Source organism: Anguilla anguilla, chromosome 2, assembly GCF_013347855.1.
Source record: "Anguilla anguilla isolate fAngAng1 chromosome 2, fAngAng1.pri, whole genome shotgun sequence".
In the NCBI taxonomy this organism is placed as follows: Eukaryota; Metazoa; Chordata; class Actinopteri; order Anguilliformes; family Anguillidae; genus Anguilla; species Anguilla anguilla.
The window spans coordinates 29,772,834-29,800,811 of NC_049202.1; the positions used below are offsets into that span (position 1 = coordinate 29,772,834).

The 27,978-nt window shown below is 39.8% G+C and overlaps 1 protein-coding gene across 1 annotated transcript; it reads right to left on the reverse strand.

Annotated features, from left to right (window-relative positions):
* Positions 1-337: 337 nt before the first annotated feature.
* ccdc189 (coiled-coil domain containing 189) lies at positions 338-27,705 on the reverse strand. The gene is made up of 8 exons (XM_035404458.1): positions 27,135-27,705; positions 26,956-26,990; positions 26,806-26,871; positions 26,476-26,639; positions 15,680-15,750; positions 13,966-14,082; positions 4,522-4,585; positions 338-1,426 (listed from the first exon to the last, which is right to left on the reverse strand). Exons 1-8 carry the CDS (start codon positions 27,135-27,137, stop codon positions 1,416-1,418), a joined length of 531 nt encoding a protein of 176 aa, XP_035260349.1. The 5' UTR covers positions 27,138-27,705; the 3' UTR covers positions 338-1,415.
* Between the last annotated feature and the right edge of the window lie 273 nt (positions 27,706-27,978).

The window sequence follows — 27,978 nt, forward strand, 5'->3', positions numbered from 1 at the left end:
GACCTCACCACAGCTGACTATGGCTGAGAGTCCCACAGGGCCACACACAATTACCCATAGCATCATCTAGGAATGGAGAGTATCACTCACCAGAGTATCTGTACCTCAAGGTTTAACGCCAATTATGCTGGTCAATTGGACACCTGCAATCTGCCCATTGGTGGATTCTATTGCTGGATTGCAGTGTGAAAAGGAACTTTGTATATGCATTTTGGAGGTTCCTATGCATTGCCAATGTGCGCTAATCCTCCATAATATATTGTAAGTATGAAACAGAATTGGTCTTTAGTACTGAGCTGGAAAACATCACCAAGAGACATTCTCAAGAAAAATAAAATGAGTAGCGATTTTTTATTTGTATTTTTTGTTGCAGTATTTATCCATTTTTTGCGTAAGAGCGGTCATCAGCTGAAAGTAATCCATTAATGGATGTGGGAACAAAAATGGTTGGTGAATGGGTCATATCCACAAGCTTTTTTTTTCTAAAATAGGACTTGGGATGCATGATATGGAAAGTATGGGGTATGCATCAATACTTGATATTTGACAACCCAGGAAAATCTTTTATTTGTAGAACAAAATGTTTCAACTTGCTTACTGCATTATTCAGCAGAGAGTCCAGAGAGATACTTAGTATATAGCTTTGTGAGTTTAGCGAGAAAATGATAGAGATAGAGATTCAGATGACTACGACAAGGCTACTTTTTCAGGATTACATTTTCACTTAATTTACAGCACGACTGGAGCATCAAGTCCATCCCTTCCCTGGCGTATATATAATGTCATCATATTGACCCATTATATTGCCCATAATCTTATTGTGTGACTTCTGACATTTGTTGTAACATAGTAACAGCTGATATCAACACAACCCTGAGATCATTGTGCATTCGTAATAGGACCCAAAGAAAGCAAAACTACACAAGTCAAAGCAAAACACTAGTCTGTGACACTCAAGACAAAAACAAACAGCTTTGTAATGCGGAGGCTAGGAGTTTTCGCTTGTAGTCGTTTTGAAAGTTGTGAGAAGATGGGCCATGTGGCGACTGTGATCATTAATATAGCCTTTGCCGTGCATGTATGTACATGATGCTGCAGCTGTCCAAATGGCTTCCTAATTGAGATGTGACAGGAATGTCTTGTAGCAGTCAAGTTCAGGAGCAGCTGCCTTTGCTCCAGTACTACACCAGCAGTTGTCTCTGTCCAGGGAAAGGGGGCACTACAACCAAAAACCAGCAATGAAGCCAGGACATCTGTCAGAATGAAGACCCATCTTTCCCAAATTGAGGGTCAGAGTCCACCTGGTATTGCAGGTTTTTTCCATTCTATTTCACCGGCCCTACAGCAAGAGCCATCAACAGAATTCCTGCTGCAATTTGATGTCATACTGCAAAGATCCGTCCATTTCATGTTCTTTATGTGGCACCTTAAGGACACAAGAAAAATAAAGAGTGATTACCAGTAACACCTTCACCCACCACATACATTGTTATAGTTTTAATATCTGCTGTTGTCATGATGCTATTTTTAAAACTACCGTGTTATGTTCTTACAGTGTATGCCCACCAAGCTGGTGTTATTGTCCCATTGTAGTCTGTATGGTATCATACTGAACTCTTATTTTTCAGGTGATGGATCTGTTAAAATGAACCTTGATCAGTTATTAACTCCTAGGTCCATTACTCTCATAGAACATCACCAGGAGGAAGAGGCAGTTCACAGAGTGCCAGCTAAATAACGTACATTTGAATAAATGCAATTTTGAAGTGAGCTGTTCTTTCACTGGATAGCTAATTGATGTGCTACTGTTAATGAAATAACTAAAGCATAGTTAATTAAGTACTTAACAGCTATCCAGTCATCCAGTGAATGATGGCATATGTGATAAAATAGCAAGCTACACTACATGGCCAAAAGTATGTAGACACCCGAACATTACGTCATATGTACTTGTTGAACATCTAATTCCAAAACCATGGGCATTAATATGGAGTGTGTCCCCCGTTTGCTGCTATAACAGCCTCCACTCTTCTGGGAAGACTTTGGATTTTGGAACATGGCTGCAGGGTTTCATTTGCATTCAGGCACAAGGGTATTAGTGAGGCCGGGCACTGATGCTGAGTGATAAGGCCTGGCTTGCAGTTGGCGTTCTACATTACATTACATTACAGGCATTTAGCAGACGCTCTTTTTACATAGCATTTTTACATTGTATCCATTTATACAGCTGGATATATATACTGAAGCAATGCAGGTTAAGTACCTTGCTCAAGGGTACAACGGCAGTGTCCTTACCCGGGAATCGAACCGGCGACCTTTCGGTTACAAGCCCAGTTCCTTACCCACTGTGCCACACTCCGTTCTAATTCATCCCAAAAGTTTGATGGGGTTGAGATTAGGGCTCTGTGCAGGCCAGTCAAGTTCTTCCACACAAAACTCAGCAAACCATTTCTTTATGGACCTTGCTTTGTGCATGGGGACATTGTCATGCTGAAAGAAGACAGACCCTTCCCCAAACTGTTGCCACAAAGTTGGAAGCGCACAATTTCCTAGAATGTTATTGCATGCTGTGGCATTAAGATTTGCCTTCACTGGGGGCCTAACCTAAACCATGAAAAACAGCTTTGGACTATTAGTCCTCTACCAAAACCTTACAGTTGGCACTGTGCATTCGGGAAGGTAGCGTTCTCCTGTCATTCACCTAACCCAGATTTGTCCTCCAGACAGTGTGAAGCCAGATAGTGAAGTGTGATACATCACTCAAGAGAATGTATTCGATTGCTGCAGAATCCAATGTTGGTGCACTTTATACCACTCCAGTTGACAGCACTAAACATGCTGATCTTAGGCTTGTGTGTGGCTGCTCGGCCATGGAAACCCATTTCATGAAGCTCCCGACAAACAGTTCTTACGCTGACGTTGGACAGACGTTTTTTACGCGCTTCAGCACTTGGCAGTCCCGTTCTGTGAGCTTGTGTGGCCTACGTCTTGGCGGCTAAGCTGTTGTTGCTCCTAGATGTTTCCACTTCACAATAACAGCACTTACAGTTGACCAGGGCTGCTCTAGCAGGGCAGAAATGTCATGAACTGACTTGTTAAAAAGGTGGCATCCTACAACAGTGCCATGTTGAAAGTCACTGAGCTCTTCAGTACAACGCATTCTACTACCAGTGTTTGTCTATGGAGATTGAATGGCTGTATGCTTGATTTTATGCACCTGTCAGCAATGGGTGTGGCTGAAGTAGCTAAACCCACATACTTTTGGCTATGAAGTGTACATTTCAGTAGTTTAATTATAAACTTACTACCAGAAGCTAGCAAGCTATATAGCTGGTTGTTTTAATTAAATGCTTTGTATTGTAGCTATGTAGTTAGCAGGTTCTGATGTGACTTTACAGCTGGTTATCCTAATTTCTTTTTCGACCAAGTGTTGGACCAAGAGGGCTGCTGGATGGCTAGTCCTGTTTAAACTTTGTTCCAGAGCCTGGATGTTCCACCCAGTCTGGTATTGTGACCGGAACATGGCAGTGCCGGACGTGGCCAGGAGTCCTGCAGGGTTGGCTCAAGTATTCTCTAGCTCTAGCACACTGATTCAACATTCCAAATTTGCAAAATAAAATAGCATTTAAAAAAGGATACTAATTTAGTAAATGGTTTTATAGCCTACCTTGTAGTTATAATGACTATCAGAGGTAGGAAACAATATTACACAGGATGTACATGTTAAATGATGAGAAAAACATTTTATTACTTTTATTTTGCTTATTTTAGTTACTAACCAAACAATAAAAACCAAAGCAAGCAAGGGAAAAACTGGTAGCAAAGACAATGTTCTATGGCTGAAATAGCCTGAAATTGCCTGCATCCTGAAATTGCAGTCATGAGGTAAATCTAAACAGATGCTTTTGAAAGCAGATATTGACTAGTGGTGAGGAGTAATAATTGCAAGACTGGAGAAATAAAAAAACTGGAGATTCATTGTGTGGCTTTGTGACCCTGTATCTGACTTCTGTGTTTTTACATAAGATTAGAATGTACTGAAGTTAATGTTTGTAGGGAGTTAGGGTTTAATGATCCTAGCTATATCTGTGAGAAACCCTGAAAAGAACACAGCTCAATGCTGTATTGGTATGGCAAACACCCCACTGATTTGCAACTTGGTGGAAGGCATTAATACATGTACAGTAATATACAGTAACTGTATATTATAAAATCACAGCCCAATTACTTTACTGTACAACAGTGGTTACCAACCCTGTTCCTGGAGATCTAACGTCCTGTAGGTTTTCAGTCCAACCCTCATTCAACAGCTAAAGATTTGCATTGAGCTGCTAGTTAGTCAGCTATGCCAAATTATGGTTGAAACCTACAGGAAGGCACAGGATTGGTTACCACTGCTCTACAACCACTGCAGTAAAGTAAATTGTCATTCTTTTATTACAGCTCTGTGGAAAATGGTTTATGACAAGTGTGTTATTGAAAATCTCTAAGAATTTGAGGGATTAATAATGCCAATCTTACCTGAAGATCCTGATTCTATAGCACCAGGAATTTCAGAGTAGGACAAAGACAGGTTTAACTGCACCTGCAAAAAGAAAGGGGAGGGAGGTGGAGTGATGCAGATTTTATTTTTTAAGACCAAATCATTTTCATACACAAAGCAGAATAACAAAGAAATTAATCAAGTTAACCATGCCCAGAGATCACCTGGCACTGGCTCCATCATACAAACTTAATTTTAATGTCCTCACACAACAGAATCATACAAATCCTGTATAAAATGTAAGTGTATTAAACAGGGATGCACCGAAATGAAAATTCTTGGCCAAAACCAAAACCGAAAATAAGGAAACACTTGGCCAAATACAGAATACCGAGTACCGGTATTTTTTCATTTATTTGCCCATTTCTACCATTGCATAAATTAAATCAATTTTGCTTTTGATTTATGCTTTTCAATGACAAAATTAAATTACAAAACGATAAGGTGATGAAAAAACTTTTATTAGTCTACTGAACATTCAGTCCTTTCCAGCAGGCATTATACTACAAAAGCACAATAACTGGGGTAATGAACATAGAGGGCAGGGAGTGTTCCACAGAAAGCTGGTACACTAATAATATTCAGTAAAAATCTTTTTGGGAGGTAATTCAAGATATTTATCATTTTCCTTTGTACAATACAAGAATACAATAACTAAAAAAACAAATAAACGGAGAAAACACACATCATTCAACCAACATGATTTCCAACCACAAATGTTCACCTGTAGCCTAACGGTGGAATATATATTTCATTTCTACCGAACATAATTTCAAAAGATAAGTCAGTGCCGATTGTTGACTAATCAAGGGAAATGTAAAACACCTAATAACTGTACAAATAGGCTACTAGCTGCATGCTGCGAGTATTAGTCATTCTAAATGCACACAAAAAGGCGCTGTTTGAAATGAAAGTTGAAGCGCAGAAATCAGTTTGCTTCGAGGATACTGAATTCGCTACAACACCGGCACTGTTTGAACGCGTCATCAATAGCCGCAGGAGAGCAACGACACAGTGTCACATTTATTTCTATACATTTGTTGATCCCCTTTATGAATTTAAAGTCTAGAGTCTCCTTTTACTAAGCTTGAAGAGGTTAAGCATCTTAAGTCTATCCTCATAGCTTTTATCCTTGATATCAGGAATCAATTTTGTTGCTCTTCTTTGAACTTTTTCCAGAGCCTCTATATCTTTCCTCTATACCCACATGCAGAACTTTAGATTTGGCTATATTCAATTTCATTTGCCAAGTTTCCGCCCACTTCTGGATTTTATTTAAATCTTCTTGGATTACTTTAGTTGCTTCCAAACTATTAGCTGGATCTCCCAGTTTTGTATTATCTGCAAATTTGACTAATGTAATCTATGTCCCTGTCGAGGTCATAGATATAAATGATGAAGAGCAGTGATCCCAGCACTGATCCTTGTGGGACTCCACTTCTAACAGCTCCCTGCTCAGATAATGTCCCTCCTACTACTCTTTGTGTTCTACCCTGTAGCCAGTTGCGAATCCAGTCTGAAATACATCCTCTAATTCCTACTGTCTTCATTTTACTAACAAGTCTCTCATGTGGTACCTTATCAAATGCCTTTTGAAAATCTAAGTAGATAATATCATACGCCTTACTATAATCAAAACCCTTGGTAGCTTCTTCAAAGAATACCAAAAGGTTTGTCAGGCATGACCTTCCCTAACAAAAACCATGCTGGCTATCCCTCAGAATGTTGCTATTTTTAAGAAATAATTCCAACTTGTCTCTAATGATATTCCAGTATTTCACATGTGATACAAGTTAAACTTACAGGCCAGTAGTTTCTTGGATCAGTACAGTCCCCTTTCTTATATATTGGTATTATATTACCATGCTTCCAGTCCTCAGCTATTTCTCCAGTTTCTAAGGACAGTCTAAACATACCTGCCAGTGGTTTAAAACCAACTAACTCTTTGAGTACTCTTGGGTATATGCCACCAGGACCTGCTGCCTTGTTTGTCTTTGTTTAAGTAATTCATGCAGTATTTATTTATCCTCTACTTCAATATCTGATAAGACTACCCCACTTTTCATTCACAGTCTTGCAGTTAAGAAGTTTCACCCAGTCAATATTACTTAAATTTTCTCGCATCTTGTTGAAATTGACTCGTCTAAAATAAAAAATTCTGGCCAAAGAGGAGTCCTTGTTAATTTGCCATAATACATTAAATCTAACTGCAGAATGATCACTAGTCCCAAGTGGCTCAATTACCTCTATGCTACAAATTCTGTCCAGATCATTACATAGCACCAGATCCAGAACTGATTTCCCTCTTGTGGGCTGATTGACATACTGTGCCAAAAAAGGTCATTTATAACATATAAAAATTCTCCATAATAATAGTTTCACAATCCTGACAAGCTTGTTTTATCTTTCCAAAGAGTGTTGAGTTCACACTACTGTCTGAAGCTGGCGCCCTGTAAATATTTATCTTTCCAAATGAGTTTGGACCCTATATTATATTCATACCCATCCTCATCTCCAAGCCTCTGTAATCCCAACTATGACATACACCCCCCATTTACAGCAGCCTCAAGTTCCAAAAATGTATTTTTTATACATCTAGAATTTAAGCAAAGACATTTCAGATTATTACTTATACACATCCTCTCCTGTTCCCTAACCCCCTGTCATCCCAAGCCACCCTTACTACAACTTAGCTTTTTTAAGACTTCATTAGTGTTCAGACTATTATAGGAAGCCCTGACAGCTTTCATCCTGGCAGTATGCACTTCCCTACCCTTTTCACTTTCTGACCTCCCTGCCCCCCAAGTCCCTAGTTTAAACAATCCTGTGCTATCTTAAGCATACGCTGGCCCAGTGCACCAGTACCCCTCTGGTTCAGGTGCAGCCCGTCGTGCTTGTACAGGTCACCCCGGTCCCAAAAGAGTGTCCCAGTGCCCCATAAACCTGTACCTCTCTTTCCTACACCAGGTTTGTAGCCACGTGTTAAACCTTCAGATAAAATGTTGCTTTCCTCTACTTGCACGTGGTACCGGTAGTATTCCAGAAAAACTACCGTGGTGGTTCTGCTCCTAATCTTTTCTGCTAACTCCACAAATTTGCCCTGCAGAACCTCAAACCTACCTTTACCTATGTCATTGGTTCCTACGTGAAACATGACCATTGATCCCTCCCCGCTATGGCCAGGAGCTTGTCTGCATGCTCCAGGAGATCTCCAACCTGGGCACCAGGCAGGCAAAATAGCGTACGAGACTCCTTTTCATGCGAACAGACTATGCTGTTTACCCCCCTAATAACTGAATCCCCCACTATCACTAACTCCTTTTTCTGAGAGGATGTGGCCACCTGGGTGCCCGAAACCAGATCCTACGAGAATAATCACATACAGTGCCTTCGGAAAGTATTGAGACCCATTCACTTTTTCCACATATTGTTTTTGTACCCTTCCCAAGATCTGTACCTCGACACAATCCTGTCGCGGAGGCCTACAAATAATTCCTTCGACTTCATGGCTTGGTTTTCGCTCTGACATGCACTGTCAACTGTGGGACCTTATATAGACAGGTGTGTGCCTTTCCAAATCATGTCCAATCAATTGAATTTACCACAGGTGGACTCCAATCATGTTGTAGAAACATCTGAAGTATGATCAATGGAAACAGGATGCCCATGATCTCAATTTTTAATGTCATAGCAAAGGGGTCTGAATACTTATGTAAATATGATATTTAAGTTTTTCATTCATACTAAATTTTCAAAAATTTCTAAAAACCAGTTTTCGCTTTATCATTATGGGGTATTGTGTGTAGATTGATGAGAATAAAAATGAATTTAATCAATTTTATAATAAGGCTGTAATGTAAAAAAATGTATAAAAAGAGAAGGGGCCTGAATACTTTCCAAAGGCACTGTAGTTGATTTAGCATTGTTTCCAAAAAGATGATAACAGGCTTCTAACCTTACGTGTTTGCCTGCTCGTTTCTTTATACTTGTGTCCCAGACATATGGCCCTACGCCTCCGTCTGAAAGGTGCGTTTCAGAGCTAGCTAACAGAAATAGTATTTCAAAAGCCCTTTTAACTAATACTTTTAAACAAGAATCTAATATCTGTTATATTGAGACTGTGTCTGTTCCACGCATCTATGCCAAACGTAAAGCTAACCGTGGAATTGATGTGGATAACATAATTGTCATAAAAACACGACACGTTGCTACTAATCATAGTGAACCATCCTTAAAAATTGGACTACTAAATGTTAGATCACTCACTCCAAAAGCAGATCTTGTCAACAAATTGATAATAGACCATAATCTCAATATATTATGTCTGACTGAAACTTGGCTAAGACCTGATGAATATGTTGCGATTAATGAAGCGTCTCCCGTGGGTTTCATAGGTACTCAGGTGTCACGTCCATCAGGCAGAGGGGGAGGAGTTGCAGCTATTTATCAGTCCTTTTTGAGTCTAGCGCCTAAGCATGGATATATGTTCTCCTCTTTTGAAGTTCGATTAAGTTTGAACTGTGTACAGCTCGATCTAGCTAATAAAAGTGCTAGCGGGCAGTCCTTTTTTCTTGTGTCTCTTTACAGGCCACCTGGACCTTATTCTGATTTCTTAAGGGAATTTGCTGAGTTTTTATCACACCTTGCAATTTCAGCAGATAAGGTCATAATTGTTGGTGATTTCAACATACATGTGGATAAAAATGGTGACCCCCTAGGAACAGCTTTTGCCTCTATTATTGATTCCATTGGTTTTGTACAGAATGTTTGTGAGCCTATTCACTACCGTGGCCATACCTTAGTTCTTAGTTAGACTTAGTTCTGTCCCATGGTATTAGTGTGGTAAATCTTACCATCGCACCTCATAACCCTATACTATCAGATCATTTCCTCATTACGTTTAATATTAAGGCATCAAATCCTCCTGTATCAGAGCCTAGACATTACTACAGCCGATCAGTAAACCCCGAGGTTATTCCAAAGTTTTTAAATATGCTTCCGGAGTCATTCCTCTCCACAGAAGAAAAGGCTGATGAAAATGCTGATGAAGCTGCACTGGACCAATTGACTAACCAGCTAACCCTTACCCTCGGGAACACTCTTGATGTTGTTGCCCCCCTTAAAAGAAGAAACCCTAGTCGGAAAAAGCACACTCCATGGTACAACGATACCACCCGGGCCCTGAAGCAGTCTACTAGAAAATTAGAGCGAAAATGGCGATCAACAAAGCTGGAAGTATTTCATCTTGCATGGAAAAACAGCTTTCTTCAGTATAAGCAAGCTCTTGCTTCTGCTAGATCTGCCTTTTTCTCAAAACTAATTGAACAAAACAGACATAACCCAAAATTTCTATTTAGTACTGTGGATAAATTAACTAAAAAACAATCATCAGAGTTTTCAACTTATCCCTCCAATCTTAGCAGCATTGACTTCATGAACTTTTTCGATCAGAAAATTGAGGCTATTAGAGACCAGATTTCCAAACTGTCTCCATCATGCACTATTTCTGTTCATGTTAATAAACAGCCCCACACCTGGTTAAAACAGGAAGATTTACAGACAGCGGTACTAAACTGTTTCACGCCCATTAGCATGGTCGAGTTATCCAAATTAGTTATGTCTTCAAAACCGACGACCTGTCTACTCGATCCTATTCCTTCAAATTGGATTAAAGAACTATTTCCAGTACTAGGCCAGCATATACTAAAAATCATTAACACATCCCTAGTCACAGGATACGTACCTGAGTCACTAAAAGTGGCAGTTATTAAGCCATTATTGAAGAAACCAAACCTAGAACCTGATAAATTGGAAAATTATAGACCTATTTCAAACCTTCCATTTCTATCAAAATTATTGGAGAAAACCGTTGCTAAGCAACTAAGTGCATACCTTAGCTCTAACGGTAACCTTGAAGTATTCCAATCTGGGTTTAGACCCCACCACAGCACAGAAACCGCACTTATCAAGGTTACAAATGATTTACTACTGTCAGCCAACCGTAACTCTGTGTCGGTTCTTGTGCTCCTCGACCTGAGTGCAGCTTTTGACACAATTGATCATGGAATTCTACTGGACAGACTCCAGGCCTGTGTTGGACTTCATGGACAGGCACTCGCATGGTTTGGATCATACCTATGTGACAGGAAACAGTTTGTCAAATTAAAAGAAGAAGAGTCCAGCTCCTCAATAATGAAATACAGTATTCCACAAGGATCAGTACTAGGACCAGTACTCTTCTCGCTATATATGCTACCACTTGGCAATATTATCCGGGCACATGGCGTAGAGTTCCACTGTTATGCGGACAAAACCCAGATTTATATTTCAATGAAACCTGGCGAAGCACTGCCGCTCTCACGGTTAGAGGCCTGTATTGTAGATATCAAGGTTTGGATGCTTTCAAATTTTCTGCTCCTAAATTCAGATAAGACTGAAATGTTGGTTTTATTAAGGGAGAAATTGTCTACTCTCACCTTAAACTGTGATGGTTGTTTGGCTGAACCTAATATGGTCGTTAAAGACCTTGGTGTCACCATTGATCCTGATCTATCTTTTGACACCCATATAAAAAACATATCCAGAATTGCCTTCTTTCATCTGCGCAACATAGCTAAAATCAGACATTTCATGTCAGTTGGGGATGCTGAAAAATTTATCCATGTGTTTGTTACGTCTAGGTTAGATTACTGTAACGCCCTGCTTTCTGGCTGCCCTAATAACTCATTAAAGAGTCTCCAGCTTGTGCAGAATGCAGCTGCTCGTATCTTGACCAGAACTAAGAAGTATGAGCACATTACACCAGTACTAGCGTCGCTTCACTGGCTACCCATTACGCATAGGATAGATTTCAAGGTTTTGCTCCTGACTTTTAAAGCTCTGCATGGACGTGCACCTGTGTACATATCTAACCTGCTCCTAGCTTATAAGCCCACAAGGTCACTCCGATCCCAAGACGCAGGCTACTTGGTAGTCCCAAGAATTTCCAAAAACCTAAAAGGTGGTAGGGCTTTCTCCTACAGGGCCCCACTACTGTGGAACCAGCTTCCAAAATGTATAAAGGAGTCAGACACAGTCTCAATATTTAAATCTAGATTAAAAACGCACCTCTATGCTCAGGCTTACAATCAGTTGTAGTCTGGAGACAGGGCGCGAGAAGCCTGTAGTCATAGAGCTTTGTAGGTGGCAATCCTTTCCTTACTGTCACTTGTCAATCAGCTATGACCCGACTTTACATGGGCTGGCTCTTGATAGGCGGGTATGGTTGTCTACCCCTCATGACTGCATGGGCTCTCCATCCCTGTCCTAGTAGATATGCAGCCATATACTACTCCTGGCGGGGTCCCCCTAATACATACTACTGCCACTACCCACTGTCTGCTATATTGCAAAATCCTAATTGCCATTTCTACCCTCTTCCCCACGCTGCCGGCGGGGCTCTTGCCCCAACCCTCGAGAGTGCTTCGAGAGTCGTCTGGTCTCCCCCATCTCTGCGGTCCAGCCCCTCTTTCGTCATTGCCTCCACCCTGCCCACATCTGTCGCCACCTGCTGTTCCCCATCACCGCCACCCGGCCCCACCCATCATCTGAGCCACATCACAAATCCTATAACTGACTGACATGCTGGTCACCAGTCGGCACCCTGAGCTGACCAGAGGAGGATGGGTTTCCCCCTTGAGCCTGGTTCCTTCCAAGGTTTCTTCCCATCTGCCACAGGGAGTTTTTCCTTGCCACTGTTGCCTTAGGCTTGCTCCTGTGGGGGTTTAGGCCAGGGTTGTCTGTAAAGCGTATTGTGACAACTGCTGTAAAATACGCTATACAAATAAAATTTGATTGATTTGATTGATTGATGATAACATGACACCAGTTCCAGAACTGATCTGAAAAGGAAGGCAACTGTTATTGCAGTGGGCAGCAAGTTATCCAGTGTCACTGGTAATGGGCCTTAGACGTCTGACGTAACACAGAGCAAAGCCTTTACCCATATATGGATTTCCAGATCAAAGCACAATTTTGATATAGAAAATAAATGGGAGTAACCGTCCCTGTCACAAACTGTGATTTAAACTTCCATTTAAAACTTGGACATTTTCATCTGGATACATTTATCTCTTAAACAGCACTGGATCCACTGAATTCTAATGCCGCTTTCCAACTGATATAATTATTTTTCTAATAGCAAGCTAACACTGCTGCGAACGTCATTTACATCACAGCTAGCCCGGTGGCTTTTCAAACTAGTCAAAGCTACCATTAGCCAGCAAAGAAATCTAAAGAAAGTACTCAAATAACTCACGAAAATTACTAACAAGAACATCAACAACGGTAACAAAGATATTTACAGCAATATATACAACTGTACAAAAACAAAAAAAAAAACATAATTTATTACACTAAAGGGTAGCAGGAAACTGCTTACTCATGTGAATAGTAGCAGGAAATATAGACCTGTGTGTGATGTTGTAGGTGTGTGACGAGTCGCTAACCACATATCCATTAGCAATTTGTTAAACAGAATTTTTTTGGCTTATAACGAATGGGTGAAAAGTGTTTTTTTTTCATATACAAACAAACATCCAAATGCTATAAATTATTTTGAAGGAATTAGAAAAACAGCATTCATTTCTCCAATTTGCTGTCTAATTTTCCCATGGCGCGCAGGAACTGCTGCCGTGGGCTACGCATGGCAAATTGTGGTCACTCACTCATTCACGGACGACCTGAGAGGATCGTTTGGTGGGATGCATGCGCAGGTGGTGCTTCGTTTAGTAGGACGCATGCGAAGGTGCATCTCCCAAAATCATCACTTCCAACGGCACAAGATTTTTAAGCACAGCTTTATCGCCTAACGTTATTTTAGCTAACCCTAACAGGTTAGCTTTTCGCCTACTTTAGTTAACCTAGTTAGCGCGTACCACCGATACAGATATATAGACACACGGGGGACAACAAATCACGTTACAGAGGTGAGGACATGCCATAGCTAGCTAGCTATATAGTTAGCCAAGTTTTACTCATGACACTTTGTACAGGTGCGCCGTGGGTCTGAACGGTTTCGTGCTTGTTTTGATCTGGAAGTCCCAAAAATGGTAACAAAATCAAAAGGAATGACAACATGACTTGAGGCCCATTACACCGGCAAAAAAAACCCTGAGAAGTGTGAAAAGGACCCACTGGAGAACTCCCCAATTGTGGAAAATACAACCCTAGAACTTTTACTTTTGATTTAACCATATCCTCAAGGAACCTTGAGGATATGTGAAATTTGTGCTAGATGACCTGACAGATCAGCATGAGCAGAAAATTATTAAATACATCTATGCAGTAAAGCACCATAAAGAAATCACACATAAATGAGTTAAATGCTCAAGGAGATATAGTTCAAAAGAAGATCATACATTTTTACATAACTATACAATCACCTGGGTAGTGAAAATATATTTATAGAGTGAAAAATGTCTGAAGTAGATGTTGACCAGGTACTGCAAGATCTGGGTCATCTGCTCAGAGTTGAAAAGGTCAATGCTGAATGGAGGACGCTGGGGAAGACAGAAAGGAATCACAGGTCAGGGTAACAGGGAATTTCAAACAAGCAATAAACTACCCTCAAAACTGCTTTATATTTGTCTTCTCTTAAAACTTGTTCTCCTCTCCCCCTTAGTAGTTTGTTTGGACAGAATTCTGACTCATGTCCACAATTTATTAAAATAAACTGGACAAACAAATCAAAGAATCACATTCAGAGCCATTCAGAGATTCTTATGAAGCTACCCAGGCCATTTTTTCCCTTATCACTCCTTCCTTTAGCTCAAGGCAGTAAAACAAAAGGCGTCTTCCCATCTCCCATGGCTCATTACACTCAAAACCCACATCATAAATGTATAAATGAAGTAAGTAAATAAATAAATAAACAAATAAATAAATAAATAAATAAATGAGCAGAAATAAATTAATAGATAAAATCAGACTTAATTTGTTCCAGCAAACTGGAACAAATTAACAAAGCATTCACTTGAAAGAGTAAATAAGCAGGACTAGCATTTTCAGATACAGTTGAGGCCAAACGTTTGCACACACCTGGGCTAGAGATATTTAAACTCAATTTTTTCACAACTCCACACATTTCATGTTACCATACATTTCTTTTGACAAGTCAATTAGGGCATCTACTTTGTTCACATCAGAGGTAATTTTAAAACAATCGATTAGAGACAAATTTATTTAAGCTTTAATTCACTATATCAGAATTCTAGTGGGTCAAAAGTTTACATACACTCCACTCCCCGTCTGCAATTAGTCCATGCAAAAATCACATGGTTGTGTCACGGTTGACTGGCCAGGGGCAGAGTTCAACTTTCTTTTGTGGTTAATTTCCTCACTGTACTGTCCTGTGTGAGTATTGTCCAGGTTAGTTCAGCAAATATATTGCCCTTTCCTCTATCACGCTATTGAGCGACTGAATGACCAACACTTTGATACAAATTTCTCGATCAAGCGCTATCGAGAATAATTTTGCACACATAATCACACAAAATTAATTCCAATCGTGTGATGAAGCTGATAAAGACTTTAGGGTGCCGATGAATACTTGTAAATGTAGCAATAGCAATGATAGAATTTTTAGAACTCCACAGAGAGTACATATTTTCAGGTTTTCACTGAAATTGAGACTAAATAAACCAAATAGACAACAGGGTGACATATAACCCATTTATGTGCAGTCCCTGACTGAATAAATTACTTTTTTTAAAGAAAAATATTGCATTTTGTATTTCTTCACGTTCCATTTTGTGTTTTGTTTAGTCCATTTTAGTGCTTTTCTCATTGTGCTTGCAATAGGCCTCAATATTTCCCTTTTAACAAAGCAGTTTTGTATCTCTACACAAACTGTATATAGGGGAACGATCACTGACAACATTGGCAAAAACACCACTTACGGTGTTAATAAGAATAATTTCAATCAGAATGGAGTTAGCTTGTAAGTATCAAGGCTAGTAACAAACCAAAAAGACTGCCAAACTCCATATAAACAATATAGAGAGATTCAACATATACTTTCAAGCTGAAAGATACATGCAGAGATCAACATGAAGAGGAACAGCACCAGTGTCACAAGGTCACAAAAGTCACACCTACCATGGAAGAGTGACAAAGCAACAGTTCACTGCAGAAAGTGAAGCACTGATCCATGTTGTTGAGCAGAGTCTCTGAAATGGGAAGAAAGCATGGAGGCTTATTTAACAGGACATACTGTAACCCCACTGAGAGGCTCCATCTTGTTTTCGAGGGGTATATTACAAAACTGAGCAATGTTCATGGTCAGTTTTGCTCTTGACATTCATTGAGATGGCAGTTATGACATCCATAGTTATAAGTTGGTGAGGAATACCACATACCAATACAGTACAGAGTTTGGTACTTGAAGTAAGGGTCAGTCAGTGGTGACTATAGTTATACGGCACAGTGGAAAACCCTGAAGTACCGTACTATAACTATAGTCACCACTGACTCTCAGTCCTAAGAACCCTTAAACAGCTGTACCCATTGACCTTCAATAACCACATCTATTTGTAGTCACGTGCAGGACACACAGGTGATAAATCCAATTGTTTGAAAAGATGCATAATTTCTATGTCCAATAAAAATAGATTTCATGTGCTTGGTACAATCGTTGTCACTGCCGTGTTTTCCGATCGGAACTGGAGAATCTGAATCTGTGCTCTCCCCAATCGTGGAGTGTCACTAAATGAACACTTTAAAGCTGCAACAAAAAAAGGTATACACGCTTTTGTATATGGCGCCATGTTTGGATGTTTGATTACAGCCGAGTTCACCTTCTCCCACTGAGGAGAAGCGAGAGGGAGGGGGCGAAGTGCATGGCCAGTTGCACACCGTTATAGTATCATGGAATTTCACTATGAATAGACTGAACAATTTCAGATGCATTTTGTAAGCTACAATATTTACTTTTTCATAGAAATGCAGCCAAAAGGTCACCGGCCAAAGAGGCTAGTAAGAGTGAATGAGTTACACAACCTGCCAATTTGGCCAATGGTGGGTGTTAATGTCAAGCCCTGGTAATATATTTATATGTGCAACAAAGCAACTGCAACAAAAAATCACCTGGGTCTGTTGTTGTTTCATCGTATTTTGGTATAGGTAGCTAAAATGGCTAACATAACGTTAGTTAGCTGTCAGCTGTTTATCCCATATAGCTGAGCGTTGTCTTGAAATTATGTGAATTTATTTCAGCCTTCTCATTTCAGTCCACTGACCAGGATTGAGCTGTGGCGTGAGCTTTTGTCTGATGTTTTCTAAATAATTCAGCTAGCTATATATTTAGCTAACACTAGGCTATATTTTTCCAAAACTTTCCAAAACTGTTACCTGCTAGCTATACAGTGCAATTTTCGATGCTCGCTTGCTGACACCCTTATCGGTCTAAATGATTAACGTTACCTAGCTGGGGTTAACTTTTTCGCAGCCGCGGCGCATATCGGTTGGGTGGAGTTAGCTATCAGTATCAAATCGATGTAAAATAAGTCCCGGATGTGAGCGACCGGTGCATGTATCAAATGCACACAATGTTACTCTTTTGTCATGTATTGTAAAAGAGATATTGATCTCAGTGCGACTTGCGGGTTAAATAAAGGGATAATATTATTTACTAATCCTATTTATATAAAGCACTTAGAATGTGCTTGTCTGAAAAGTGCTATATAGCCTAAATAAAGTTGGAGTGATTGTCAAGGCAGAGAAATGACAAAAGGATAGATACAAGCATGGGATGTATGAAAAAACAAAACCTTGCAACATTGGAGGTATTTTAACAAGGATCAATTTTCACCAATGTTCAGTTCACATTAGTTCACACATAGCACACATTCATTCTGTCACATTTCGCAGTACATGCAAGTACAAAGATGAGACTGTGTTTTTGGGGAGGGGGCCATGCTTCCAGCATCCTGAGCAATAAGCAAATTATATCGTGACGATGGGTGTGTCTAGTCCAATCAGCAGTGCCAATAATAACAGCAGGTTGCATCCTAAGTTTCAGGCTGAAGTTCATAATAAAAATCATGCACTAAAAGATGAAGACAGAAAAATATGCTTTCATGCTCCCTATGAAACCACGAAACACAGCAGAAAGTGGGATTTCAAAACTGAATACAGTACAATGTACCATTTCAGCACACACAGAAAATTACACTGAGATAGCAACAAAGTAAAAAGATGAGACACGTGCCTTCAGTAATTTGCTTTATTATATCAAAACCACTAGCATACGGCACATTGTTGGGAAATTGAAACGATTTTGAAAATATAACGTTAGCTAAATATATAGCTAGCAAGCTGAATTATTTAGAATTGCCCCTCACCTAGAGCTGGGCAATAAATCCATTGTATCAATTAATTTGAATGAATGGTTTAGGACGATGTTTAAAAATGAAAATCGATTTTCACTTTAACTTGGGTAATTACGGTAAGGAACCGGCACCGCTTCCCTGGGCTTCCATAGTTCATAGTAACGCCCCTTCCCCCCGAGAGCTCTCTTCAGACACAGGTAACATATCAACATGGCAGCATGCGCTAATAAAAGTGAGGAGTTCATTCCCAAAAAAGGCACTGTCTCCTCAGTCGTCTGGAACCTATGGTCCAGTCGAACCATGCAGCCCTACATGAGTTTGACGGCGCATTTTATTACCGACGATTGAACTCTGCAAAGTGTCTGCCTCCAAACAGCTTACCCTAGTGACCACACCAGCTAAATAATCGCCCAGGGGCTGAAAGATGCATTGGGCTCCTGGAACCTCGGGGAAGACCGACACGTCTGCATGACTACAGACAGCGGCAGTAGCATAATCAAAGCTCTGAGACTGAATGAGTGGACCAACCTCCAGTACTTTGGACACAAAGTGCACAACGCCATCGGTAAGTGTCTAAATGGCAATGCATAATTGCCTTTATTTGTCTGAATAGTGCTTTAAAAATAGTTTTTTTTTTAAAGTTTATTGATTGATAGATTAATGAAGCCATAATCAACATTCTTAATTACTAAAACTTAGATAATTTACTAGTATAAAAGGTGATTTTAAGACTTTTATTAAATATTTTTTATTTAATTTCATTTTAATTGAATGCATACATATCTCCACAAAATGCACACATGCATACATCATATATAGCACACATACACTGTGTATGTGCACACGCGTGTGTATGTGTCTGTGTGTTTGTGTCAGAGTCCTGTATGCATCAATAAAATTTTGAAAGGTGAAACAATTTTTCAAACAGAAAAAAGACTCAACCCACTGGTTGAACGTGCCATTGGGGTTTGTAAAAGGTTGTCAGTGCTTTTTCCTTCAGTTGGAAAAAAAGAAGAGAGGTGGCTGTAGTGCAGGCTGAGCTCAGTCTACCCACTCATCAGCTTATCACAGAGTCCCCAACCAGATGGGGTTCAAGGCAAAAATTGATAGAGCGATTCCTGGAACAGGAGAAAGCCATAGCCCATGTCCTGGGGTCACAGACGAAAAGCAGGAACCTTGTGCCTACATGGCAAGACATTGATGTATTAGAGTCAGTGAATAAAGCCATGAAACCACTCCAAGATTTCACTGACGCCCTGTCTGGGGAGGTTTATGTCAGCGTCTCCTACATCAAACCGGTGCTCCATATGTTCAGAAGCAGTCTCCTACAGCCAGAGGAGGAAGACACTGAGCTCACAAAAAAAAACCCAGACCCAGTCACAGATGAACTCTTGGACATGGCCTCACTGATGGACCCCAGGTTCCGGACAACTTACATTGACCATGACAAGGTGGAACAAATTGGAAAAGAGGAAAGAGCTGTCACAGAGCTGATGTCTCTGCCCGCTGACAAAATCACACCACAGCCTGGCCTAGCTGTGCAGGTGCACCAAGAAAAAGCTAAGCCTGAGCCGAAGAAGAAAAAAACTTTAGCAAGCTTCTTCAAGAAAAATGTGCCATCTTCCCCCCAGTCAGAGGCAGACAAAATTGAAACTGAGCTGGCAACCTACTTGTTGTCCCAACACAGACCCAGACACTGATCCACTTCAGTGGTGGAAGTGCCACGAAGCAAACTTCCCAAGGCTCAGTAATCTGGCCACGAAATACCTCTCTATCCCTGCTACAAGTGCCCCGTCAGAGAGGGTCTTTGGGGGGGGGGGCATTGTAACATGCCACAGGGCATGCCTCAAGCCAGAGGCAGTAGACAGGCTTGTGTTCCTTGCACAAAACTTGCAAAAATACTTTGAAAGACATTACAAAGACCTCATGTATGATTTTGTTATTTAGCATGCAAATAACGTTTAATTTTATTTACAAAAGCGTTTTTTCTTCAGATACAATACATTTTTTTCAAGAGGCACCTTTTATTTATTTTTTTAAAAAGTGAGGTTTGGTGAAAGTTAGGTTTGCACTTTATTAATCCCAATAAGGAAATTCATCTTTGTTTGTTTGCTTTTGTTAATCATTTTTATTGTTAAAATAAAAACAAAACTTATTTGAATAATTCCTTTCTCTTTTGTAATTTGTTTTTAAGAAAAAAATCGATTAAAATCGTAAATCGGGTGTGGTGTGAAAAAATCGGAGATTTTATTTTTAGGCCATATCGTCCAGCCCTACCCTCACCCCTCCCCCAGCCCCAGAATACAGAATTATTGTCTTTGTTCCTCTCCACAACACCAGTGAAGGCGATTGGAGACTTCACTGCAATAGGCCTTACTGAAATTTTCAACTGCGAAAACAATACTTAGAAATTTCCATTCAATCTATGAATAAGCTGTTATATAAAATCAATAAATAAAAAATCTATATAAAACATTAGCAATAGAGCTGCTGGTAATGCGGTAACACCGTCAGCATTCAAGGCAGAGCTTGGGTTGGACTTCAGGACATTTGCCACAGATAAGTCACTTATACTTGTCACAGATGTCACAAGTTTTGTTCCCTCCACATTTGGATACCTGGCAGCATTTTCTTTTTAGTGACTGCTCTCACTGCGGTGGGTTGGGGTCTTGTGGACTGCACAGTGGCGTTAGGACGGTACACTGCGGAGTTTGGAAGCCTAAAGCTGCCTTTGCCGTCATGTGACTTGCATGCAATCCTTGGCCAACTCAAGAACAAATCTTCTTCGACGAATTGTTTTGTCCATGCACTGTGTGTACAAAACACGGGCATTGATAGCAGCCAGATCCAAGATGTTCTAAAAAACAGCAACTGGCCAACGACAACTGCCCCCCTTGACCCAATACAGCCGTGCCATCTAATCCAGAGCATCCACTCCCATTTCTGTGGCGTTATAATGGGCGATTGTTTCTGTCAGTTTTTTTGGATCACTGTCGATTGATACTGTTTTGTGCATAGTGCTCAAGATGCACACATTTTTTTTGGCCTTGCACTGATAAACCATGAGTGTAGATAGTTCAGATTGTGGTGGAAAATCTCTCTTTATTTTGTGCCTTTGCAGAAGGGGGCACTTCTCTCCTCTTTTTGTTCAAGGTACCAACCAATGTTGTTTTTTTGCATATAGATTGTTCACCAGAGCTATCGAGGTGAAGAAATTTTCTGAGGTTTTATTTTTTCCTTTTCCGATGAAGGGTTCCACAAGGCACATTGTCAGCTAATTGTTCGCCGACAGGCCTCGTCTCATCCTTCCCAAGGTATGGGAAAGCATTCAGCATTTATTTGGTTTCGACGTCGGCTGCTATCCAGAACTTTATTCCAAATTTGTCTAGTTTAGTAGCTATGTACTGCGTGAAGCGGCACCGCACTTTAGTAGAGAAGAACCTCTCAGCAACAGTTATGTTTTCTACCGGTGTGTAACATGCAGTACTGTTACTTACAAATCTGTTCCAGATTTTGGAAATCATGATAAATTTGTCATACTCAAGATGTGTTGTGCTTGTGTCCTTGTCATCAAATCTCAGATTCATGATGTCCCGAAACCTTTGCTGCGACATAGTCTCATTGAAAAATAGATTTCCCAAGTCTGAAGATCAAAAGTCTTCTAAATCCATGCTTTTACCGCCACTGATGCCTCGTAAATACAGCAGTCCCATGAAAGCTTTCAACTCATCGACTGACAGGTCCCAATTTTCTGCCCCATCTCTGTGGGCCTCTGCCACAGTATACTTGAATATCTGCTCCCACATCTGAATGTCAGACATAGCAGAAAGCTCAGCGGACTTCCAATGTTCTTTTCAACCTTTCCCTGTAAGACAGACATGATGGTGCTCTGCCCAGAGCATTACCAGCAGTCTGTTCTACCCAAACTGTTCCATCGTTTGCTCTTTCCTCTCTCTGAGATAAGCTCAGTCTCAGTTTCAACTTCAGAATCAGAATCAGAACCTGAATCATATTCAATATCAAGCTCAATCTCCTCATCGCCCGAATGCATTTCATTTGCATTCTGAATCAGGTCTAAAGCTTGCTTGGTCATCTGTACATCTTGCAACCGATACCAAACCTAACTGGTCGCCAAAATAATCATGCTTCTCCTTTATAGATCAGTTTTCGTAGCCCAATATTAATTTGAATAGAAATTATTATAACAGCCCCGCCCATGCCATTATAGTTTCAGGTGTGAGGGGCATAGTGTGGTGTGTGAAAAGCCAATTCCTTGATAGGGTGTAACATCCATAACGTTATATTAATAATCTTTTCGACTGATAATTATGTAGCCTGTATTGACTCAAATAGCCTAAATGTGAATACTCTGCGTAATTTTTTTTTTTAATCAATCAAGTTACACATAATAGCAACATCTGCAACGTGTAGGATATTTTTTCCACATGGATGCATTTCATTTTAACCCTTAATAAAATTTTTCTACTTGCATAATAATTATGTAGGACTATGATTTCAGGAATATAAATAAAGAATTTATTCCTGGTCCTTTGACGTGGCTCTTGCTTGGGCTGTCAATCTTATGATAGTGTAAGAAAACTGTTCATCACAATGGTGATGTGCCGAACATTAGTAACGTGGTAACGGCCTGTTTCTCTGGTAACTTTATGGTAACTTTAAAAGTAATGCTGAAATTGGAATAGTAATTATGTGCACAATTAGTTTCATAAACTCCATTAACTCTATCAATGGTTGCGCATGCATGGTAAAGCACAGGCGCCTATATTCCCACGAAAGGCATCCCAATGGTTTATGCATGTGCTCTTGCATCTACAGAGACAGCGTGAACAGTCTTCTACCACAGTTCCTAACGTGCAATGCTCTTATTTTTGAATATGAAACAAGGTCCGGACCTATTATGACTAAAAATAAAACAAGTAAAATTGTGACTTTTGTCTCTTTGTTTTGGACATTTATTCTTTACTGCTTAGTAAAAGGCCTACTTATGATAATAGCTTCAGAAAAACTACCAGCTATTCACGCATTATCATACATGCTCATCCATTGAATTGCCACTCACCCCTCCTATCAGCAGGTGTGAACGTTCCACTTTGCAGAGGGACGTGACTTTGTTCCTCTCCACAACACCAGTGAAGGCGATTGGAGACTTCACCTCAATAGGCCTAACTGACATTTTCTAAACCTACATTTTCAACTGTGAAAACAATATTTAGAAATTTCCATTCAATCTATGGGTAAGCAAATTTATTTATTGATATCAAATCAATAAATAAGAAAATCAATATAAAACTTTAGTAAATGTTAATATTAGTAAACATTAGTAAATGTTAATAGTAAATATAAAGCATTACTAAAACAAGCACAAATCCACAATAGCTGCAACCACGCATGCATCCACAGGCCCACACTTTTCTGGACCGACCGACCGACTGACAGACAGAGCTAGCCTAAAGAGCTGCTGGTCGCCACTATGCCGCGGAGTTTGAAAGCTTAGAGCTGCCTTTGCCATCATGTGACTTGTACGCAACTCCATTGCCAGCTTGGTCGATAGCATATTGCTCAAGACGCCGGAACAGCTTCCTCCACCCCAAAAAGTGTCTCATCTTTATACGTGCATGCATGAATGAATATGCGCTACGTGCAAATGAGTGTGAACTTTTGTTTCTAAATAAATGAGCAATTACGCTCAGCATAAGTGAAGAATGCTCTCATGGAACATTCAGACGTGCCATGCTTCACTAAAGAACCTGAAGTTTTCGGTTTTCTCGGGTGGGGGAGGGGTGAGCGTTGAATGTCTTACCCATACGGTTCAGTGGTCTTACACTTACCCTTAGATTGACATGTGAATGTACCACTGGAGAATGGTGCACTTATGCCACAGCGTGTGAATGGTTGATAGTTTCACTAAAGCTGATATCTCTCCACGGAGAGATAAAATGTTCTATTAGCCTGGCACATCATATTATTATTATTGTTAGAAATATTATTATTAACTATAAAGTATGATATTACTTGTTACTCATTTCAAAAGTAAAAAAGTACTTTACTTAGCCGTTATTCATTATGCTACAAAGTGTAACTTGTGTTACTTTTTTTACACAGCAATCTCTCTCTCTCGCTTATTTTTTTTTTGTTTTTTTCCATTTAAATGGTAAATGGACTGGTAAATGGACTGCATTTATATAGCGCTTGTATCCAAAGCGCTTTACAATTGATGCCTCTCATTCACCAGAGCAGTTAGGGGTTAGGTGTCTTGCTCAAGGACACTTCGACACGCCCAGGGCGGAGTTTGAACCGGCAACCCTCCGACTGCCAGACAATCGGTCTTACCTCCTGAGCTATGTCGCCCCCATTTAGCTTATACTGTTTGATCCAGTCTCAACAAAATAATAGCATACACTGCAGAAACACATCACAAGACACTTCACATTTCAGAAATCTTTTTTGATTGTATGTAATAGTGACATTTATTTTTCTCTCAAGTAGCCTAAATGTTAATACTACATTTTTAAAAAATCTATGAAGTTACACATAATATCAATATTTGTAATGTGTATGAAAATATATTTTTTGTTGAAATTATGTCAGAAGGTACCGACATTAATGTTTTTAAGGGCTGAGAGTCTGTGGTCCTTGTGGTTATTTCTGTAAGAAACCCTGAAACACACCAAACTCTTGGTGCTGTATAGGTATGGGGCATGCCGCCCCATCACGCTGTAACTTGGCAGGATGGCATATGTGATAGAAAAATTATGCTTAGCCACAGCAATAAGAAACAGTAAACGGAAAATTACAAATGTACCCCTCACCCCTCCCTTAAAAGATGTGTTGTGCTGAACCAAAGGATGTAAGGGAGGGGGAGAATATTATACTTTATGCGAGACACGCCTATGAAGTGTAATGTTATAAAAGAGAAGGCTCTCAAGTGTTCGGAGAGCCTTCATGCAGAAACTGTTTTTTTTCTCTGTGTGAACTCTCCTATTTGGCCAAATAAATGTTTGAACTGAATATTGTGTGAAAGTCTATTTGACTCTCCTCACCGAACTTGGAGATTTAGAGAATTTCCACCACAATATTCAACCAAAAAATAATTTGTATTTGTATTCTGTTAAAAAACGAGAGTGGGCGTGGCTAAAACCAGAAGTGTGTGGAGTTTAACCCAAAGCTGTACAAAATGCCAAAAATCCCAGATTTTTTCCATTATAATCACTGACACTGCTATTGCTGAGGTAGTAAAGCATTAAAGTCATGATTTTACAATGACATCAGTAATAATGCGGTTTAACAACAGATCATTTGCTTTTTAAAGCTGTGTTTAACAAACAATGGAACTATATGTTATATAAAAAAAAGAATTACCCACCCATGCGCTCAAAGAAGTTTTTAACAAACTAGGCTATATAACAAATGAATGGTGCATTGGCTTCTCATAGATAATCATAGAAAGGAAAGATGGGAGCCTGCACTCTTAATGAATAGATATAGATTATGAATGTCTACGCAACAAAATCATTTTCATTTTTATTCCTATTTGGACAAAGAGACAGACATGTTTCGGCCTAAGCCGTCCTCAGTGTCTTCAATGTTATATTGGCTATATAACTATATGTTATATAGCCAAAACAGGCTTTTATAACACATAGGTAAACAAACAGTCAAATCAAGGTTCAAACACAGGCAAATGTTTTTAGAAATCAAAACATAGTAACTCATCCTTATTCTGAACAGCGGAGCACAAACTGCATGAACTCCACCACCACCCCTACCTGAGGGACACTTAAGAAAATGATAAACTGAAAAAAATATTTTATAATTTAAGAAATAGTTCATCATCCTCATTACAAACTACTGTATGCCATGAACTCCTAATGAAATGAAAACGACATAATGTAAGGCTAACACGTTTTGTTGTTTTTGTCCCCTTATTGTTGTAGCCCCACTTTACCTTTATGTTTGATTTTCATGAGCTCGGATAAATTAAAGAAAACATCAAAAAGCGTCCCTGGGTGGAATAAATGTTCAGCTATTTGCTCTTACTCCAATTTCCCCTAGTTTTGTGAAGACAAGCTCCGGCACGTGAGCTGGTAGCAGCGTTAGACATATCCAGTATTACAGTATCCATTTATGCACCAGTAATGGTCTAATTATAAAATCATACATTGCAAAACTATTTTCTTGAAATAAAGGACACAACTCAGTGAATCTGAGTTGCAAAACCTGTTGTGAAGAAAGTGGCTGGAATTGCCTGTATTTCTTGACTGATTTCGATTTTTTCTCATTTTAAAAACGCAGTTAGTTTAAGTGTGTTTAACTGAGAAACTTGGTACTGACTTCTGAGCGAATTGTGTCAAAGAGATAGGAAAATTCGGGAGGAGAAAACATTCGGGGAGAACACATTATCCGAGTGTTGCCGAATATGGTTTTTGTATTCGGTACCATCGCTAATAGAGAGCGTACGCTTTGTGTACGTAAGTAAAGCCGAAAGCATACACTATATATTGTATATAGTTTTCATGGTGCATTAAACCATTTAAGCGTCCTCACCCACATTGGCAGCATGAATTGCCTTGATGATGGACAGTAGCACAGATGTCTGCTCCCTGTTTAAGCCTGTTCGCCTGCAGAATAGTAGTGCATGGAGATACATGTTGCTCAGCACTCTCGTCATTGATTGGTTCATCTGAATGCCAAGCAGCTTGCATAGAACCCTGCGTAGAGATAGTAAAGGTATGAAGTTGCAATGTTGTACGTATTTGATATAATCCTTACATATATTATGCACTTTATGCTTAATGTTAATTCAAGTCTATTGTATATCAGGCATCCCAGTAACTAGGTTATATAAGGGTTACCAAAACAGAAAAAAACAGAAACCTTTTCAGCTCTGGTGTAGACTTCGTATTGTCAATTTCTTCCATATCAGTGTAACTGACATCAGCCCTGCAGACAGATATACACAGCTCCTGTACCATATGCATTTGTAAGGCAAAGTAAGGTGCGCATTTATATTTTTAAACCACCTACCACAATAACACCGTGGGCTTCGGATGATGAGGTATCTAAGTAATTATAGGAAAATAGCAGATCAACGTGTTGCAATTACAGATCAATTTAGTAACATACTCTTATCTGAATGATGTAATGCTTTTATTCAGACAATAGGCTACAATTGAATATCAGCTATTAACGTGAACTCATCTTACCATTATTTCCGAACGTAGGCTATTTCTCAGAATTGTTTGGCTTTAGCATCAGAAATTGCTTGCAGCCTAAATCAGTATACCGAAAAACTATAGCTGGCGCAAAAGAACGTTGTAGGCTATTCGCACGGATTTTTAAAATATTGAAGTCGTGGGCAACCAGAATTAGTGAAGCACTTTAGGACAGTTCACATATGATTGCGTCGACGAAAGCAGCTAATGGTTTACGTTGCTAGCTTTGTATCCCTAGCAACAGTAATGCTCCCAAAGACGACCGAATGCATGTATACTGGTTTCGATTGCTTTGAAAGCGGACTGACGCAGAGACGGTTTTAGTGAAACTGACGCGGCAACATACAACTGTGGAACGCCAAACCGGACAGAATCTCGAGCGTCTTCCTTTATTGGGTTGTTAACCCGTTTTTAGCTCCCCTTTTAACCCAAGCCTGAAAATGGTATAGCCAAAATAAAATGGTTACAAGACTGAACCCTTCCACAGGCATAAACTGGTCTCTTCGGAAATGTAACCCTTGGGAGTTTGTTTTCCAATGGTCAGAATTGCTGTAAATATTACTGTATTAAAGTAAGATAAGCTCAAACACAGTAGTAATGGAACTTGGATTTTTTTTTCTTACGTAAAAGATTTATTTATTTAGTTAGTTAAGCCGCGTTTCCACCAAAATTACCCGGAACTTTCAGTCCCAGGAACTACTTTACCAGGAACTAAAAGGTTCCTTCTGTCATGGTCCTGCGTTCCTGTCTGCGTTTTCCCTGTTGGGCCGCCAGATGGCGGCACTCCTGTTTTGTGTCCTGCTCCCCCTGTGTTAATTGTATGATTGTTTCCAAT